The sequence below is a fragment of the Phalacrocorax carbo genome, chromosome 1 (genome assembly GCF_963921805.1).
Source record: "Phalacrocorax carbo chromosome 1, bPhaCar2.1, whole genome shotgun sequence".
Lineage (NCBI taxonomy): Eukaryota > Metazoa > Chordata > Aves > Suliformes > Phalacrocoracidae > Phalacrocorax > Phalacrocorax carbo.
Genome location: NC_087513.1, coordinates 76880857 through 76901788, shown reverse-complemented (window position 1 = coordinate 76901788; position 20932 = coordinate 76880857). Strand labels below are relative to the sequence as shown.

At 39.2% G+C, this 20932-nt stretch overlaps 1 protein-coding gene across 1 annotated transcript in view; it reads left to right on the top strand.

Annotated features, from left to right (window-relative positions):
- EFCAB6 (EF-hand calcium binding domain 6) overlaps positions 1-20932 on the top strand; it is a 109609-nt gene that overhangs the window by 7186 nt on the left and 81491 nt on the right. The window contains 2 exon segments of the mRNA XM_064473730.1: positions 18338-18507; positions 20190-20338. Coding sequence (XP_064329800.1) covers positions 18338-18507; positions 20190-20338 — 319 coding nt within the window.

Sequence of the window (20932 nt, the reverse complement as noted above, 5' to 3'; positions counted from 1 at the left end):
CCACTGAGTAGGACATCTGAATATATCCTCACTCTACTCTGAATAAAATATTAACATATCGCAAGGCTGTTAGGACAGATTGTATCCAAGACAATCTTTTCTCGCTGCAGAAAAGCCTATCAATCATAACTTGTATAGTCGTTATTAATGTCATAGCTTTTATTCATTTGGCTATATGCAGCTAACTGAAGAGTAACGTTTACGTTTTCATGTTAAGCGTTTCCTATCACAAAAGGAACTGCTGAAATATCTTCTTATTATAGAATTTATGAATTGAAAACACCATCCAAAGTCCTAATTAGAGGTCTGGTGTATATGATTTACAAGGTTCTATGTTGTTTTCTTTTTTTTAAACAGCATTGTGAAATAGAGCTGCTGCATATAATTTAGTACATTAACAGAAAACATCATTAACTTAAGGCAAGGTTACTTCTACATATATATCCCAGGAACAATGCAGTTAAATAAGTACTGCAAGATATGTAAATGCATGATGTACACAGATAATTACAGATACACTTAAGAGTTCATATACTCCTTTAAATTTTTATCTGTAACGTATCACAGTGGTTATACCCAAGCCAAACCTTATTCTCCTTCTGTATGGATGCATGTCATCAGTCAAGGATAAATTTATATTAGTAAGTCTGATTGGGTCTTGAATTTGTATATGCATGTTAAAAAGAAAAAAATGCCAGAACAAGCAAACAAAACAAAACACCAAAACCAAACCACAAAGAAAAAGTTCCTGATGTCCTCAGTAAAATAAAGAAGAGTAATTTCTCCTTGTATAGGCAGAAAGCCACCTTTGGACCACCTACCACATGTATCTGTATTTAGACATCATAACTAGCATAATGGCCAAGATCAAGAAAATCAGCAGGTGGTTCAAAGCATCTTCTAGTCAGTGAAAGACATAAGGGAACTGACACATGACAGACGGCTTTGGATTTCTCATCACCATCCTGCACTTAGGAACTCTAGCCATGCTGACAGTTCACTTAATCAAATGATCGAGGCCTGACCTTGCCTGCTTTTATGACACCAAAGTTATTTGTTGCATTTGTTGGAAGTAAGTCTTACTACCTTTGTAGTTGTCTTACTTGCTCAGTGAGGCATAGATAAGCTAGGAAAATATTTTGAGTATTTCAAATGCCAGGGCAAAACTCTAAGTTTAGTTTTGACTACAGGAGTCCTTCCATCATTTCCAGTCAAATGTAATAAAGTGTTACTCCTGAAGGTCACTGCTTGGGGAATAGCAAGTTTAAAGAAAAGAAAGGGGGTGGGGGGTGGGGGTAGGGGGGGGAGAGGGGAGCCTGATCAGGAAAGAAAAGTAACAGCAAACTGTAGGAAAATAGCCACAATGTGTAGGATCCCCAGTGCTGCCTCCTAAGCAAACATTTTGGGCTAGGCAGGAGAGTCAAATGCTGAACAGATGCGTGCCTGGGAATATAAGTGACAGGGCATGAAGGAGCTCTTTTCTACTGACTTGGTGAGTGTTCAAGGAAGTAAGGCAGTGATGCAGTTGGGGTAGTTATGCACTTTATGTGCTGCAGGTAACAAGAACCAGAACTTTCATACCATACCAGAAGTCCAGACCCTTCTTTCCATGTTCCCGGCCGGCTGGTGCCCTGGCTGCCTGCTACTGCCCTGGCGCTGCAGAGACCTGTTCAATAAAGGGCAGCTCGTCATCTTAAGCACCCAAATCTGCCACCTTTTTCTTTATAGAGTGCAATTTCACTGACTTGGCTGCTAGGACTCCAAAAACAGGGACAGGATTTGTTCCCCAGTAATACTTGCAAAAGGACGTGACACCACACAAAGGAGCCTCAACTTCAATTACACAGTGTTCCTGAATGTTAAAAAAATAAAACTTTGTTCAAGAAGAGCTTGCAACATGAAAAGTTATTTTAATGTCAGTAAAAGGACTCTCCTGAAGTGAGTCAATCCCTCCAAATAACAGTATCCTTAAGAGAGGAATCCAGCAAGTACGAAAAAGAAATAACTAAAACTCAATTTGTCAGAGCGCAATAATGGCTCCGTACTGAATGTACGCATCTATTTTATATGGAGGTCTTTCACTCATAGCTGGCTGGTGGGAGTGGGAATATTATATTAGCTAAGTTCAGACCCCAGCAGTTTCTCTTTAAAGGTTACTGAAGTACTGGGATTGATTTGCATTTACAATAAGGCTATTCATGTAAAGCACAATGTAAAGAGGACTGAAAATTGATTTATTTTGTGTACTCATTGCAGCAAATTTCAAGGTCTCTCAAAATTGCTAATGGGTTGTAAAGGACTATCAACATGAACAAGCATCGGGCACATATATTTTCCTCACTCCCCCCTACTCTTACCTCCCCTCCCCCATTAATTTTTGATTTTATGTTTATGAGGATCTGAAAATAGTCTAATTCTTTTCTATCTGGTTTGGGCCTATCTTTACCAGCTGGTAAATAGGAAATGTTCACTGTAGGAAGCCAATACTCTGCAGAGTGTAAACAGATGGAATCAATATAAAGTGACAAGTTAGACTGTGCTACTGAGAATACAGAGCCAAAACTAAGAGCATAACAGTCACGATACTTATTTTGTTCCAATTCATTTGGTACTGAATAGCACTTCATATATGCACAGCTGTGTCCTTCCGTTTTTTACTTTCTTTCTTCTGGTTTGATGATGACAATTTCAAAGAAAAACTTTAATTAAAGATTTTACACAAAATGGCCCAAAGTAGAATATAAGGCAAATGAGCACTGATGTGTTTATAGCAAGAGAAGGATATTTTTCAGGCATTTATTTTCTTCCTTTATTTTTTAACAAAACAAACAAAATCCGATGTGTGTATCTCTCTGTGTGTAATACGCTAGATTGATAGATATTTGCAGATTGAAATCTTCCATTTGGTGATAAGGTATATAGTCATAACTCTCAAAGCTTCCCCATCATTCCCTTTCTTCCCCCAGTGCCTCTTACAATGGGGTGCCACGAAGGGCAGGAAATCTAAGTGTACGTCTCTGTGTGGGTGTGCAGGTCAAAGGGAAGGGGATGCTCAGATGGGGAGACAGCTGCAGACTCTTTTCAGACTGTCCTGAGACAGGCTCAAAGCAGGGTGACTGAGGGTTTTCCTTGCCCTGCCCCGGCCAGCTTGCTCACATGCACCTCCTCCACTCTCAAGAAGGGTGGTTTGGAGACTGGATCTGATGCACGGTCCCTTCAGGGACAGTTAGTGGGGTGGTAAGCTTCCAAGCTGTCCTGTGTTGCAGGGTTTGCCTTGAAAGCACATCTGAGCTCTAGTCCTTTTGCCAGAGAGAGTGCCAGGTGTTATATTATGGGGTTTTCTTCACTAATTTATGCATTTTTGACACTTTCACAAAAATGGAAGAAGGCAGCATGTTTTACCACTCTGCCCCCAACTTATTCCTTACAGCATATTTCTTATTGCTGCCATTAAAATTTTGCTATTTTTGCATTCTTGGCAAATAATTACCCCAGATTTCCCATATGTTGTTTATTAGGGTGACTGTACCGCTCTAATGAGGGGCAGCAACCACAAGTTTGAACACAGATTTTGCTTCTGATCCTTGTGTCAAGGGCAAGCAGCTTTTGTTTCCGGCAGAGGAAACACTGGGTCTGTCCCAGTCTCCTCCACACATATCCCCCTAGATAGGCACACCATCATAGCGCATCTGTGCGGAACTTCCTTGCCTCCCTATCCAGCCTGCTGCCTTCTCTGCAAAGCACAATTCTTCTTCTAGCTGTAACGCTAGGGGCCTGTTTGTCTCAGGTGTTCCCTAAAACCTTTCTCAGACTCATTCAATACCAGAAAGGTGGTATATGTATTGTAGGCAAAATTCAGGAGTTTGGGGTAAAGGGAATGCATGAAAGCCCCCTTCCAGACCTCCTTCCCACCCTTGCCAGATACCCTGAGCCACCAAGCAAGTTCCATAAAGGCTGGGAGAGGGAAGCAACGCATGATGCAGGTGGCACCTTAGAAGCCCAGATCTATGGAAGACACAGTTGCTGAGGAAAATACCCTGATATACAGTGACTGGCAATATTTGTGTGGGTAGCAAAATGAACTTCAGTGATTTATGGCAGGAAATTGTCTCACAGTAAGCTGCAGTCTACATAAGGGAGTGGCTGGAAGGTCCTCCTGTTGCGATGCCTGTAGAGGATGTGTTTTCAATGGATATCCCTTGTGCTTCCGAAGTATAAGAAAATATTTAAAATATTCATTGTCCTTCTTCTTCCCAAGGGATCCCCAAGTGCTTCACATGCATAAATGCTGTTGAAATGCAGTCACTGCTGGGGTGGGGAGAAGCAGCCAGCTGGCATATGTCGGTGACAACAGGGAGCATTATGCCAAAGACACTATGGCAAAGCCCTGTGGTTGCTAAAAGGGCTGTGATATCACTAGTACTCCAGAGAATGAACAGGAACATTGCTTCTAGTGTCTCTGCTGACAGATTCTGATAGCATGAACTGGTTGGTACATAGCTCATCTAACCTGTACGGAGAAATGGTCGTATCAAGCCGGCAGAAAAATGTACTGCTGGTACAAGGCACCACAGTACCCAAATCTTTGCCTCACTCATTAAGTAGTACATTTCAGTTAAATCTGATCGCAGGGAGAAATGAATCAAGATTGCTGATTTCTTTCTCCATTAAAAGCTTGGAGTTGTGGTGGAAATGTTTTGCCAATCATGGCAAGAAAGAGAAATCCTAGCTTACTCTGGTGAAGTCTAATCCTTTCTTTGAATTTGAATTTCCTTTGTTGTTTTATATCTATCACTATAGGAAAAGACTTCTTTTAAATGACTAAAAACTGTTTTTCCTTCTTCGTGTCTTTAGATAAGAGGCTTTATCCTCTTCCACCCTTTTTCTCCAGGCAGAGCTGCCAAGGAGTAGTCAGTTCTGCCTGATCCATAGCTACTTACCTTGGGCAACCTCTGCTTATATCAGTGGATGGTTATAGCCACAAATAGGCCTATTTGCTCTGCATAATGCTCTGTAGTGAGAGTACGGAGCTTGGAATCCTGGTTCTTTTGGTTAAAATAAACAAAAATATGAAATCTTGGCTGCATTGGAGTACCATCTTCACTGCGATCAGGATTTCCTCCAAGGACTTTCCTCCTCCTTACTCCTGGTAGCACTGCAGAACATATGCAACGGAGCTGGATTTAATTCTGTCTCAGGCAGCCGCATTCAAATGAGTGAGTAAGGAGCAGTGGCAGAATCTTTATTATTGCTGCTATTATGTGAGCCAGAAAGAACACAGCCTGACTTTCAATTCCCCAGTTGCATTTGCAGAAATGGCAGTTAAAAAGAGTGATATTTTTAAATGGGGCTCTATTCTTGTAAGCTGAGCAAATTCAGCACCAAACAGAATAAGCATGGAAGCCTTCAATACAACTTTTATTGTCAGTTTTCATTTTGTAAGCTTACTTTGAGGTCCAGGTTGCTGAGATTTTTAACAAACTTGGAGAAGAGGGTTGCAATTGCCAGAATACTAATATATTAATCAGTTTGTCCCATGTATACTTTTTCTTTCAACCTCTAATTCTTAGTTTTGGTAATTTTTGAAGTTAAGTGAAAAAAAGAATGCTTCGGTGTATGTAGAACAGCTAATTCACTGATATTCTGAAGTTCACTGATACCTGCCTTGGTCTCTGATATTTTGTTTCCAGCAAATCTCTAGGTTTCAGTCATTGAAGGAAGTTCATCCTCTGACTACTGTTTAAGATATATGAATTGTATCTGAAATTCATTGCTTTGCCTGAAAGACTTTTGAAGTTTACTAGTGCCATTTGAAGGGGAAATTGCCCTAGACGCTGCGTAAATGCAAAATATTAATTTCTCATGGAGTGTTATTGTAACATTTCCTACTGTGCCGGGGAAAAGTGTCCTGTATTATCGAAATAGGTATAAAATGGTGTTTTGTATTATATGTTAGCAATGCTTTCCAGTGCTTGCATTTGTGTCACGTTGTGTCAGTATTGGTTTCTTGTTCACTGAAATCACCTGTAACTTGTAGGGTGCAAGAAATGTGAAAAACATCATCACATGCTGCAGACTTTTTGACTACAGCTGTGCAGGATGGATACAGAGGCACACACTAAGGTAAATTCTTGAGATCATCTGTTTTAGGATGAAGGACTCAGAAATTGGAAAGTAAGTAAAGGAACAGCCATGATTTTTCTTTGAGAGTAATAATAACAACAAATGATGGGGCCTTTGTGATCTTCTGAATGACAGTGGCTGGGGGCTGCTTGCAGCGGGCTAATTTGCCCGTTTATCTTCTGTATGCAAGTTGCAGCCTTCAGCCTTTCTCTGAGTAAAAGGACATAATACTATGCAAGGATAAACATGCTGGTAATTCATTGCAAGAGGGTGAGTCCTGCATCAGAATTTATCCTAATCAGCATGATTTTCAGGATGGGCGTTATGATACTAGAGGGACAATGTGGCAATCCTCATGCCTGCAGTCTTACAGAGTGAGGTTGGGGGTGGATGTTCTTGGCCTCAGACCCAGGGCAGGGTTGAGGAGTCTGCATGGAGATGCTGATGCCTGCTCCACTCTGAAAGCTGAACAGAAGAGATAGTGAGAACCCCAGAGGCTCTTCCAGAGGAAGAAGCAGTGAAGAGAGGAAAGGGTTTCCTTACTCTGCTTATGGAAGGTGCAAGGACAGTCTGTTGCTTGACATCTTTAATTTCTTTGGCTGACATAGGATATACATAAGACCTTTCTGAAACATTATTCAGCAGAACAAATGTATCAAAATTACAAAGTGTGTGTGTAGGACTTACCTACAGGAGGCAGGAACCCCTCTCTTTCACAGCTTATCTGAAGTTGTTGGTTTCCTCCCACTCCTGCTGAGATCAGTGAGTGGAGAAAGCCATTGCCGAAAGCCATTGCCTTTCACTGGAAAAAGATCCTGATAACCAGGTGACTAGTGAAATCTTGTCTTTGAAAAAGGCAGCAGGTCTGATCAGCTCTTTTGTGCTTTTGCTGAATTCCTGCAGATAGTTTGAATATGACTGGCTTTGTGTCCCTGGGGTAGAACACTGTTCTTCGAAACAAAATGGTACCGTAGCACATCTTCACATCCTGTGCAACTTGGGGCAGTGAACAGGGAAATGTTGTATCATGGGTACTATGGTCTGCTTACCCTCCTCTTAGCATGGTTTTCATGTTGAAGTGATATGGTGAAATGGAAACTCAGAGACTGCATCCAAGTAGGGAGCAGGACGCGGGGATGGAAAGTCGCTGGAGCTTTGACTGCAGTAGGGTTGCAGGAAGAAGGATGGCCCAAGCATGATAGGGTAGGAGAGTAATATCCAAAGAGCATGTGGAATATTTTCTTAGTATCTTTGCCGATGGGTTGCTGTGAAATTGTGCTTATAAGGCACTATGATGGAAATATTGAAAGAGATCAAGTGATGACAGTGCCTGTGAATTGATGCCAATGACGCACAGGGACATCAGCTACAAACTGCCTTAAACCAACATGAATCTCATGTTACATACTCTGTTTCCAAATAATGTTTAGTGTCTTTTGATTTTGAATGACTTTCTGTGGATTCTGGAGTCTATGAAATCCATCAGGAAATAGGGCTGGAGAGACTGTGTGCTGGATAGGGACCTAAAAGAAAATGAAGCAGATTAGGATGGTGCTTTACTGCTCTAGGATTTTTGTTGTGGTTTATTTGGATATTTGTTTCATTTTGAGCAACTCCCAAAATAATTTTTGTCACTTCATATTGCCTGGCTACACCATTTCACTTTGTGTATTTTTTTCTGGTTGGGATACTTTCCAGAATTTGATATCAACAAAACTAATTAAATAATTTGGTACAGGCAATTATAGAACAGACGCAATGCTCTTCTAACACAGGCAATCAAAAAACCAAAATGATGCTTTATTTGACAATAAACCTTGTGTTTGGCATTGCAATCTGAAAGGTAATAAATCTATAAAACTGTTTCTACATCTCATAAGTACTGAATAATAAAAAAGAACACAAATTTTTATTTGGGGGGTTTAAAGCTCTAAAATTATGAACTTTTATCAGGAAAAACTTCTGAAGCTTAACAAATAAAAATAATGGTACCAAGTCACCTCTGTATGAAAGAATATCAGAAGTAATACAGAGGTAAAATATAACATTTATTTTATTTGCTTAGTGATGGAATAGCACACAAACTACTGAGATATTCTTTTGAAGAAGCCTAGTAAAATTGAGAATGCTTAAATATACCCAAACTAACCTAACTTTCTTATTATGAATGAAGCTTAAAGCAACCGAAACTGTGTTCGCTTCTCTAAGTACAAGTGCAATTAATGTTGATAATACATTTAAGGAAGGATATTAATTCCCTAGTCAAAGGAATAAAATATTTTTCTTTTGAATGTGAAATCATGTGTCAAGTTCAGCTCTGTGCAGGTAATTTTGCACTGATCCAGTTAAACCTGTGGGACAATGTAAAACAGATGATTATACTCTGCTCCTCTGTCTGCACATTTATTAATGTACAAAAGCTACACCTCCTGAAAATCATGCCTAAAAGAACATTGGCCAAGTGAGCAACTTAGGTCAGGTTGACTGGGTTTATTTTGTCTGTATCATAGTTGGTTCAGAGGCATGGGCAACCCAAGAAATTTGAATCTAAATGTCCTCTGCTATCTTTCAAGTATATCTGTGTCTCACTCTGAATTCCTCATAAATTGGGCGAGCACAGTACTTTCTTTTTTTTGCATGATTTTTAAGGTCCCTTCCAACCCAACCCATTCTATGATTCTATAATCTAGTTCCCTTTCTTCCCACTCAGCTCCCCTCCTCAGACCAAAGCTTGGACTGTCATATTCCAAACCCAGTAACCTAAAAGGTCAAGTTCACCAAAAAGAAATTTTCTTCATTTTTTGAGGTTTCCAGTGAGGTTTCTGTATATCAAAAGAGCCTCTGCTTCAGAGCTGTGGGTCCAGGGATGTTCTAGAGCATTGGATGCTCAACTAGCTGCCATGCCATGTTTCCTTAATATCTTTGTCATGTTTCTCTTGACAATATAGTTTTCATAACACGGGCCTGTGGCTGTGACTTTTAGAGAAAGTGCATGTCATGTGACAAGGCCTGGGTCCCTACTGTCCTTTAGGTTTCTGTTCTGAACTACACTTTAAATGCTTCTTTCTGCATTGATCTTGGAAAAAAAAAAGAGAAGACATTATTGTTCTTTGGACCAAGTTCTGCCACCACTTTTCTTCCTGCTGTCCCTTCACAGTGTGGTCTCTTGAATTGATTTCTGCTTTTGGACTCTGCAGCTGTTTCTGATTCAAGCCAAAGCCTGCTGAATATTTGCCTTGGATTGATTAACAAATATTTTATCCCATAATCCTGTTATGGTTGTTCTGGGACACAGTGTCGAGTCTCTCAATTAACTTTAATGGACTTTAGACTAGCCCCATAATTATTAGGGGGGCTTTTTCTGACAAGATCCTGACATAACGCGCTGCCCATACATATCTCTTGGGCTGGGACACTTAGTGTATAGACAGGGGAAAACATGCATTTTCAGAGGTGTTTTGGATGCACAAACTCTGCCAGAAAGCCCTGTTTGCACTTGTAGCATTTCTTTCAGATAGGCCAGCCCAACTCCTGAGAGACAGAGCAATTGTATTACCTCACCAAAAGGATATTAAAAATTTTCTGGAAAAAAACCCAAACCAGTAGTCTAAAAGTTCTGAAATCCAGTCACTGATAGAGAGAAGTAAACGCTTTTTGGCTGGACGTCCCATCTAAACATTTACTTGATTATGTGAAAAATATAGCTTTCCTTAAGACAAGATCCTAGGTCTTCAGCTTTTAGCCCTTCACAGTTGGGCAGTCTTGATCATCTAGTCCTAATGGTCAGGAAAGTTATTCAGGTTTCATACCGGGGCTTCATTTTCTAGTTTTGTGGGAAAAACCACCCATGAAATATATATACACACCTACTTCCTTAACATCCTAATGATATCCTGAATTCATTGCAGCCAGGAAATACAAACCATCATTGTCAGATAGATGATTGAAAACATAGGAAGAAAAAACATCTGACTTCTTCCTATATGCGATAACTGTATTTAATTTAAAAAACAGAGAAAGAAAAGGGATATGGCAGCAATTTTTAAATATTGAACTTAAAAGCTTTTTCTTAAAAGTCACATGCTCAAGACGAAGCTGTCCCTAGGCACCTTTAATGTACTCATGTGGCAGTTATGCAGCAAATAACTCACGGTTATTTTCTTTGGCAGCAATTTCAGAGCAAATCTTTGTGTAAAGAATGATTTCTTTTACTTGAAAATGGGCTGGATTCATAAAAAGTATAATGGGTACATTTGTTTGTTTTTCAATTTTAACAATTAGGAGGTATTTGTATGTGTATAAAAATAGAAAGTAGGAAAATAATGAATAGTCATACTTATAATTAGCATATTTTGATACTTAGGAAACCAGAAGCCATTTCTACGCTTATTAAATGTGCATTGTCAGCTTCAATTTTTTGAAAATTACTGACTAAAAAAACAATTTCAGATGAAGTGTTGCTTAAGGAATATGTACTGAAATTAAAAGGAAACCCAGACTTTAAAATGTACAGTACAATTTTTGGCTTTCTTATGCTTGTTTATGTAATAGTCTTATCAGCACTGAGATATGTGCTAGCCTTCTAGCTTTTAAGCAAACCTTGTGCAAAGATCTCCCATTGTGGATCTGGGTAGTCCAGCTGTATTCATGGTGCTGGTTCAAGAGTATTAGGACTGGATGCTTCAGCCTATCAGAGCCAAAACTAGCAGTAAAGTTAACGTAGTTGGGATTCATGTGCTCTGAAAGACCATGTGTTTGCAAGAACAGGGCTTTAGGAAGGGTCTGATCCAGTGCCACTTGAATGTAATGAACCTATTTTCATTGTTTTCATCTGGTTTCAGTCCAGTCCTTCCATCTTGGGTGTACAGAGGAAACAGATCAAATTTAAGCAGGTATTGAACATAAGCAAGTACTGGAATACATTTTTTCAGATGATAACCTATGAATTTGTTTAGGTTACATAAATAGGGAAGCCATAGAATTAAATAGGGAAATCATTTCATGATAGGAAGGGCAAGGCAAACCAAAGGCTAACTTAAAATATCTAAGGCTTTTTGCCCATTCTAGTAAGTGAAAAGGTACTAGCATACCTAGAGAGCAAACAGGTGACGACCATAATTTCAGATTTCTGAATCACCCTGTGGTAGTGCCTGTTTTCCCTCTTGCCTCTATAAAGGATGGAAGAGACTGCTGTCAGTGTTTAGAGCTAGTCTTTGGGAATACATTCCTTGGTCAATAAATTTATGAAAGCAAACTAATCGTTGTGATGATTAGGACCGATAATTTATTTTTTAAGGCATATTAACATAGATCAATCAAGAATGATGCTACATAATCTGTTCTCTTCATATGCCCAGATGAGGGCAATAGCAGGTCTGCTATTGATTTTTATCATTTATCTAGCCCAGTTTTGATGGCTGCTGCAACGATCAACTCAATCTCCATTTGTTATACATCCAGATTGTATCCTGCCCCTTCTGTAAGGATGTGGTGCCAAGCACAATGGTGATCCTTACCTGTTCAAGGAGATCCCGAATAAGAAGCTGGAGCATAAAGAACAGTGGGCAAAAGTGCAATTTTGAACCAGTAATTAGTTCCGTATTTCCATTTGTTTATTAAATGGCATTGACTTTCTATCCTTGATATATGCAGATCCATAATAAGCCATTTTGTTCAAAACAGCAGAAATTGCCTGAGAGTAACAGCAGAAACTTCCTAGGGGAAGGAACGCAACTGTTTTCATGCAACAGAAAACAGAGTACCCCATGGATTGCTGAAAACTGTCACTAATGTAGGATAATGACTGAAGAGTGTTCCTGTTCTGTAGTAAGGCCATGGTAATTTGTGTATGTATCTGGTTTTTGTTGGAGATTGAGAGTTTTTGGTAGATCAAAAACTGAGCTGTAAACAAGGGAGAATTTCAGACACTCCTAAAATGTACCAAAGTATCATCCCTGATGCTGAGATTTACTGTTAACCTGATCTTTCTCATGGCATTTCCATAAAATAGAACTGTCAATCCCCAAATAATCCAATCATACAAATGTTTTTGAAGTATTCCTTTTATTTTGAATGTATGCATGAAAAGTTTGTTCAAAGTGGAACCGAATCTATCCATTTTATGTATTTCTACCGCACTTCACATATGTCAGAGTACTGTCTTGTCTGTATATTCATTCTGTATTTCCATATGTACAGCTCACAGTTAATGTAATCTTAATCTCTTTAAAGTCTCCTTAAAAATAAATTCACAGATAATCCTCACCCTCTGGTAAGACACAAAGAGAAGGCTCAAGGGGAAATAGGATGTGGGGGAATTGTTGGGAAAAAGAAGCTAAGTCCTCCATAAATTATGCATATAACTATGGCTTACATGCACCAAAACCAGGTGTGTGGTTTATTGTGACAACCAGGATAGACCCATGGCTTGGGCAGGATTATAATTCAGCTGTTATAAATGGGAAACTGAGGCAAGAGGCAAGTAAATTACTTTCCAAATTTATTAAGTAAATTTCACATTGTGATTGGGAATTCCTGTCTTTCAGTACCCCTCAAAAGTGATGGAATTATGATGGTCTTAGCAGCTAATCATAGCTGCACACTTTTCCATACAACCCAAAGACTAGAGAGGAAAACAGAGTATGTTAGAGTGCAGCTCTCTCTTCTTGTCCCAAACAGAATTTTCTAAATGGCTAACCATGTTCTCTTCTATCTACTACCTAAATGGTCCTGTAAATTACAAGCGTAATTTCCCCCCCTCATCCCCTATGTTGATGCAAGTAGTGGGTTGTAAATAGGTGGTATTTGTCTTTTTTTGATAAGATCTTGGCTTCTGCTATGAGGCTTTCCAAAAGGGTTAATGTCCCAAAGATGTCTGGAAAAAATACTGAGCAGAAATAGGAGTTTTATTTTTATATATTGTCAAAGCCAAAACCAGAACAGAGCTTCACATCAGGTGCTCTCATTCCCAGGATGTTGAACAAAAAAACCAAAAAGCCACAATCATGATTCAAGGGATGATGTGGACGCTTTGGAGCTTAATGTTAGCAGACAATCTGTTTAGCCTTTGAAAAAAGAGTTTAAGAGGTGACTATATCATATGGTGTAGTCTCTTCACTAGATAGACAAATTCAAATGAAAAAATAAGGCAATCAATTCTTCTGTTATTAGTCCTTGGAACAAATTCATCAGGACTAACTAGATGCATTTTTGTCAACATACTTTAATCAAACACAAGTGTTATTGTATTTAGAGACTAATTCTGGGTCTAAATGCAAAGGAAGTTGAAAGAAACTTAGTTGCCTGTGATACACAAGATGTTCTAGTGGTACCATTTTAGCTTTAGACTTTACGGGTCCTCTTTATGCAACAGAATTTTAATTTTAATTTTAAAAACTACATCTTTCTAGGTTCCATGATTAGGAAGATAAAACATGAGCATGAGTCACAGCAGTTTTTTCTGAAGAGGATTGAAATAAATCCTACAGTAACTTGTGACAAACTGGTCCTGGATTCTCTAGCAAACTGTCATCCTGAAAGGTGATAACTGCTCATTTTTTCCAAGCATTTGGATACAATATGAGGGTGACAAGTCTATAAAGTATTAACAGCTTCACTGCTGATCAAGGGAAATATCTAGAAAACAACTGCTTGCACTCAAAGGTTAATTTCCAAGCTGTGGAAGTTAATACCATGTGGAAATTAATTCTAATTACAAAGTGAGGTTCCCATTTAATCCAGATGAAGCTGCTGCAGATTTTCCAGCCTGCTATAAAATCTAGACAACTTGCTGCAGAGTTTAGGTATGACTTATCATAAGTTACACTAGAATTTATTTAAGAATATAATATTATTTTTATATTATTAGAAGAGAAATGTTCTTGTGCAGATATATTAAAATTCATGTTCATGTAGACGGTCAAGAAAATGGCACTGTATGTAGGATTTGAATGATATTATGCAGACAATTCATATACTATAGACAGTCTTGGGCAGAAGAAAGAGACCAGGGAAAAATGTAGAAGGAAGGTAGAAAAAAGCAATTTACAGCTTATTTGTTTTTTCACAATCTTTTACATATTCTGTTTCTAAAGATTTCACAAATTTCCGATTTCTTCAATTCACTACACATATGATCTAGAATAGCTGTGCTCTTTAAAAAATGGGTCTTTTTCTCTAGGCTGTGAAACTGTTACTGTGTTAGAGACTCTAATGTGACTAATTACAAAGAAGTTCTGAAGAATTTTGGCATAAGCACAGACACAGTTAAAGAAAAAAGCACAGAAAACAAAGTTCCAGGTATGTTCTCAGAAAAGGGGTGGAAACTTGGGTACTTTTCCTCTTTCCACTTATATCAGTAGAATTATTTCTGTTGGCCTTGATGGATCTGGTTTGCAGTTTTGTAGGACACTGATAGCTTCTGCTTCTCAGCAGATACAGCTAAGACAGGAACGAAAAGAAAGCCAGTTTCCTTTGGCTTGGGAAATTCTACTAACTCGGTGTGAAAACTGCCTAAAACTCAAAAGGTGACAAGTTACATGGGCCAAAAAATAGAATCACTATTACAGGCTCATAAACCTCAGATAAAGAATTTGTTACTGCAACTTGGAATCTTGTAGCACTTGGGAACCTCAGTTTTCACCCAGTATTCAGTCATGGTGAACATCACAGGTAAGCTTTGTAACAAAGAAGTTACACTCTAAGACAGTGACAAAACAGTGAACTTGGCCAGGTAGGGGGGGTCAAGGTGACAATAAGACATTTTATGTCAACATGGCAGTAGTCTCAAGCATAGCAGCAACCTAACTTATTGGAGGTTGAGAATGTCTTTGGAGGCATCAGCTCAAAAAAGGGTGTTCTGAGGGACCTACAGAGGCTGGATCGACGGGCTGAGGCCAGTTGTAGGAGGTTTGACAAGGCCAAGTGCTGGGTCCCGCGCTTGGGTCACAACAACCCCATGCAACGCTACAGGCTTGGGGAAGAGTGTCTGGAAAGCTGCCCGGTGGAGAAGGACCTGGGGATGCTGGTCGACAGCCGGCTGAACATGAGCCAACAGTGTGCCCAGGTGCCCAGGTGGCCAAGAAGGCCAACAGCATCCTGGCTTGTATCAGCAATAGCGTGGCCAGCAGGAGTAGGGAAGTGATCATGCCCCTGTACTCGGCACTGGTGAGGCCACATCTCGAATACTGTGTTCAGTTTTGGGACACTCACTACAAGAAGGACATTGAATTGCTGGAGCTTGTCCAGAGAAGGGCTACAAAGCTGGGGAAGGGTCTAAAGAGCAGGTCTTATGAGGAGAGGTTGAGGGAACTGGGGTTGTTTAGCCTGGAGAAGAGGAGGCTGAGGGGAGACCTTATCGTTCTCTACAACTACCTGAAAGGAGGTTGTAGCGAGGTGGATGTTGGTCTCTTCTCCCAAGTTACTAGTGATAGGACAAGAGGAGATGGCCTCAAGCTGTGCCAGGGGAGGTTTAGGTTGGATATTAGGAAAAATTTCTTTACTGAAAGAGTGGTCAGGCATTGGAACAGGCTGCCCAGAGAGGTGGTGGAGTCACTATCCCTGGAGGTGTTTAAAAGACATGTAGGCATGGCAATTAAGGGCATTGTTTAGGAGACATGGTAGTGTTGGGTTGGTGGTTGGACTTCATGATCCTAGAGGTCTTTTCCAGTCTTGATGATGCTATGATTCTATGTTTAAGATGGGTTGATGATCAGTAATTAGGTCAGTTTGTGAATGTGTAGTGGCAGGTCCTCTCAAATATAAGGGTCTGCATAAAAGTAGATACAAAATGTATTTGTTTGAAGTTGCAGGAACAAGGCAGTCCAAGGTGGCATGAGGGGTTGTTCCTGAGTGAAAAGTGATTGGCACGGAGGACGTGGGCTATGGAGACCCTTAAAATGAAGGCATTAGTTTACGTTTGTTGTCTAAGGAAGGAAGAGACGTTGATAAGAGCAGGATACGGTTGTTTTCCTCAAAGAGAGAAAAAGTGTGTTTCAGTAATTCAGTTGTTGGATGAATGGATGCAGTGAAGAGATTTAGACCTGTATGTGGATGAAAAAGGTTGTGTTTGAGAGGTTATACAGCAAAAATCTGCCAGATTTACCTGTAATGTGAATGTGAGGATCTATGGAGATGTGAGTTTAAGAAGGTGCTCAAGATAAGATAGTGAGAAAGGCCCTCCCAGTGTATTTAAAAATAATGTAAGTCTGTTTGCATATCTTGAAATTTAATTTAGTGTATTTAACAAAGCATTTCCTCCATCACACATGTACACATATGATATTCTGGCAGTAGGATTTTTCATGAGTGTGAGGCTAACTGCTAATTGTTTTTTCCATTTATTTTTTTTGTTTAAAAAGAAGCATTTAAACTTACCTTTGCTGAAGAAAGCTAGTAAAGACTTACCTGTACTCTGCAGGCTAAAGAGCATTAGCTTCAAACATTGTCTGTTTCGTTCCTACTACTCAAAATTTAGCACCTCAGTAAGAGAATTACAGAAGAATAAAAAAAACCCTATCCTGGTCTAGAAAAGAGAAGCCAGCATTATGATAATCCTCTTCCTGACAAAAAGTCTTCCCTTGGGTGGTAGGAATTATTCTTGAACCAATTTTGAATAGATGGCCTGATGTTCAAAGGTCCTGAATGCCAATGACCATGGTGTCACTACATAGAGGTTTGTAAGTTTCTGCCGTACTACCAAGGACTATTTTGAAACCATTACCGGAAGTAAATATAGCTACCAAAAACTGAGGGTTTTTTTCCTGTGTGCGATACTGAAACTGTGGAGAAATAATCTTATGAATTAAGGGTCCTCCTCATTCCTAGTACATGCTGTACCTAGCACTGTGCATGAATAGCCCTCTTAATTAACCCATCTAGTTAATGGGGTCTGGGACACAACCTCTCCACTCATTCCACCACAGGATGCCTCAGACATTCAGAGACCTTGTTTGTGGGGTGTACGGCCCTGCCGTACTGAGTGTCTTGAATTCACCTCTTGCCCTCTGATTCCCAGTTTCATCCTTTGAGAAGTGGAGCCTTGTCCATGTAATGTAGTTATAAAAAAATTACCAGTCAACATTGGTCTAAAAATAGATTCTAAGATCATCCGGACAAATTAGTGGTAACCTCTCTGGTTCCTTTCTGAGGTGCAAAACAAAGTGATCTTTGTTTAATAACTATTAGTACCCAAGCAAAACTAAATTGAAATAGGGCAGTTCTAAACGGAATTGAGCATTCACACAAACAATTTTCAAAAGTTTAAATAATAAAAAGGTATAGCTTTATTTAATCAGGAAGGAAAAACCGTGTTCAGCAGGCTACTGAGCAGGCAGAGGGAACAGTGGAGAGCATGCCCTAACCACAGAGGAGTCACACTTTGTTATCCTTTTCCAAACAGAATATGATTTTGTTTCTTATGCAGCCCCACTGGAATAACCTTTGAAAGAGGTTGGTGCACATACTTTTTGTGCATAAGGTTCTGAAAACACCTGTGTCTTGTCCATCACGGTGTTTGCTGTTATGCTCTGAACCAAATATAACACAACCATAGCAGAATCATTATCCCAAAGAGTGTACATGCCAACAGCACATTAAGTAGAGCAGTATACAACAAACCATCACAAAATGAGCCGCTCAGCCCAGCTAAAATAAATATTCCACAGAATTTGTTTGGTCTTGGCATTGGATTTTTTTGATGGGGAATCACTGAGGAGGGCTTTTTGACTTGCAGTAACTGGAACATCTTCCAAGGACTGTGGGACCTAAGATGGGACAGTGAGACAGAAGAATATGAAGGGAATGGTAAAGAAAAGAGCCTTTCAAGGTCAATAGGAATGTTTATTATCAAAGGCCTATAAGGACACTGTCTTCCATTTCCTGAAAATATATTTTTGGTAGTGGATCATTCTGGGAACATACTGACAAAGAGAGTGAGTTAGTTTCTATTAGTACCTCCTGATATTAAATGTAATAAAGTTACCTGCTAAGATTGTAAGTTATGTGCGTTATGTTTTAAAAGAAATATGAAATTAAAAACTCCTACAACAAAAGCACAGATTAGTTAGCATAATTTTGAACTACCGATCAAGTTCAAAATACAAGAAAATACAAGAAAGTTGTATCTCAGGTTTTGTGTAGTCCGTTTGTACATAAAGATTTTTCCAGTTAACAAAAACAGTCTTTAAGAGTTCTAGATGGCTTTGTTTCTTTGCAGTTGACAAAGCTGTGGACTTCGCTAAATCAGTTTTCTTAACAGCACTAATCTGCCAGAAAATAGAAGAGAAGGAACAGAAGCAGAAAAAACATTTTCTACCGTCTTTACCAGCTGAGCATGCTGTGACCGAGTGCAGTCTGGATAGCACTGAGCGGGCATTTAGAGAAAAGGTAAGGGAGTGCCATTAATACTTCACAATACTTTGACAGGTGGAGAAGCTGAGCCAGGCATCACAGGAAAAGAAAATTGCCAAGCTTTGAGGCCAGTTAATTATCCAGCTTCTTTTACAAACAAATACCATACACGGGGTTTCTTGTTTGGTTTTAAAGCCAGTTAGCAGAAGCAGCAGTTCTGTTTTATTTTGTGTGTTCCAGTCTTTCTTATTAGATTCACAGCATTAAAAACGTATGTATTAGAACTCCCGATTCCTTAGGCTAAAACAAAATGAGAGTGCGTCAGAGCTTGATGGCTAAGGTGTTTCATAACGTGAATTGCTAGATCACTCTGTCAGATCAAAGTAGGTAACGACTTAACTGAGTAATGACTAGTTACCATTGTCTGACAATTATTTTCTGACCTGCGTGAAATAAATCATTAGTGGATAGGTGCTACTGCAGAAACACATTTTTTTACATGTGGTGGCAAGAGAGAACAGCAAGTGGAGCTGGAATAGACACGGCAAATGACCTTTCCACATGCCCTTAGAAGTGATCTTAACTGAAGAGAGTTGGGGAGTGTGATGGTGGAATGTAATAGTGTGCCTGCTGCTTCATGGGAAGGTGAAAAGCAACAAAATTTTCCAACGCTCACTCTTGTGCCTTAATGTCATGAAAATCCTGACTCCCTAAGAAAAGAGAAGCTGATACTGGGCATCAAGACTGCATATTCTACTACAAACTGAACTACACAGACCTGTAACTGTGCTTTCTCAGCCTTGAAAAGACAGGAGAGGAGGGACAAACAAGGCTACAGGAACATTCAACATCTTGACCTTTTTTCATCTTGTATATCTTTGATACAGAGGTCAAGGCCTGGATTGGAAGCACAGTACATGTCACCTTACAAGCCGTCCCAGTCCTTGATGTTTATTTTGGGCTTCCTAAAGTCTCTCTATACATTACCCTTACACTGCGATTTCGGCAGTTTTCAATGAACAATAATCAGCTTAGAAGCAGATGGGGTACTTGTCAAAAAATGGCGGGGGGAGAAAACCCTCAGGGATGCTTGCGGTATTGAACAACCCAGTGTGAGCTAACATTTCAGAAAAACAAACCAGTCTTCCTATTGTTTCATGAGCCCTATCAAAATCTGCAGTAAGTCAACTTTCAGGCATTTTACAAGTCCCATAAGCAAAAACATATCCACATAGCTCCTTTGCAACAGCCCATGAATTAAAAAAAATAACCAAAGAAATGTGTGATATGTTTATACAACAGCTGTGTTAACTATTCCATGCCTTCTAACATTTTCCAGTATTCATTGTGCTAACAACCCACTTTAATTAGGGGAACTCTAATACTAGGTTACACCATGGATGGTTTTAAAGTTACGTTAAGACAGGTGTTATCAAGCAGTCTGATCCACCAAGTATTTTTAGCTCTGAATTTTGAGGCAGAGTTATTATTTGAGAAACTTGTCTGACTTGTCATTTGAGAGTGTGTGATTGGGAATACTGTTTTGTAGCGAGCTTATTAATTAAACATCTGACAGTCAGAGCATGCCAGGGTAACCTATTTGATCAGTTCACAGAGAAGAACATTTGAAAAGGTCTTGTAAAAAATGCATTGTTGTTTTAAAAGCTCCATGAACTTGATTTTTCTGAACAAAACACTATAAATTGTATTCATTACAGCTGTGTTCAGCCTATCAGGACACTGAAAAAGCCTTCAGAGCAATTGATGTCAGTCAGTGTGGATTTGTGTCTTTGGATTACTTGAAGTCAGTCATAAATGGCTTTATATTTCCTTTGCCAAATGAAACTTTTCAAGAGCTAATGAATAGGTAAGAATTATATTATTTTCTTAGGGGACATTTTTTAGCGCTGCTGACTTATAACTTTATTATTGCTTTTTGTGACTACCATCATTAATTCATCTTACTTGCGCCTGTGTTGCAGTATGTATGGCACAGTATAATATAGCTGGGTATAAAACCAAATTTTTTGCAGTAAGGTATATAGGTTTAATGGAGTAGAAGTTTTGGGTTACGGCTTTCTTACTTCTATTTGCTCACAGATTTGTATTTAATTCCATAAAGGGAGCATTACTCTCTTGCATTCAAATGACTAGTGATGTGGGATGGTGTGAATTTACTGGAAGAGCAACTTCATGACTATTAGCACCATATCTGCATAGTGACAGTGTGATTGTACAAGCCTTCTAAGTACGTGGGTGTGGCAAGGAAAAAAAGGAACTAAAGTGAATGAATGAACTAATGCTGAAAGCTTTCTCTCTGCATTGCTTATTGTCAGTCAGTGAAAAACATAACTGAAGGGACAGTTCTGTGCTGCATAATAGAAAAATTTCATACCCGGAAATTAGAATTTAAACTAAAATGAGGCAAAAGTCTTTTGAACTTAGGTTTTGACATTGTAAG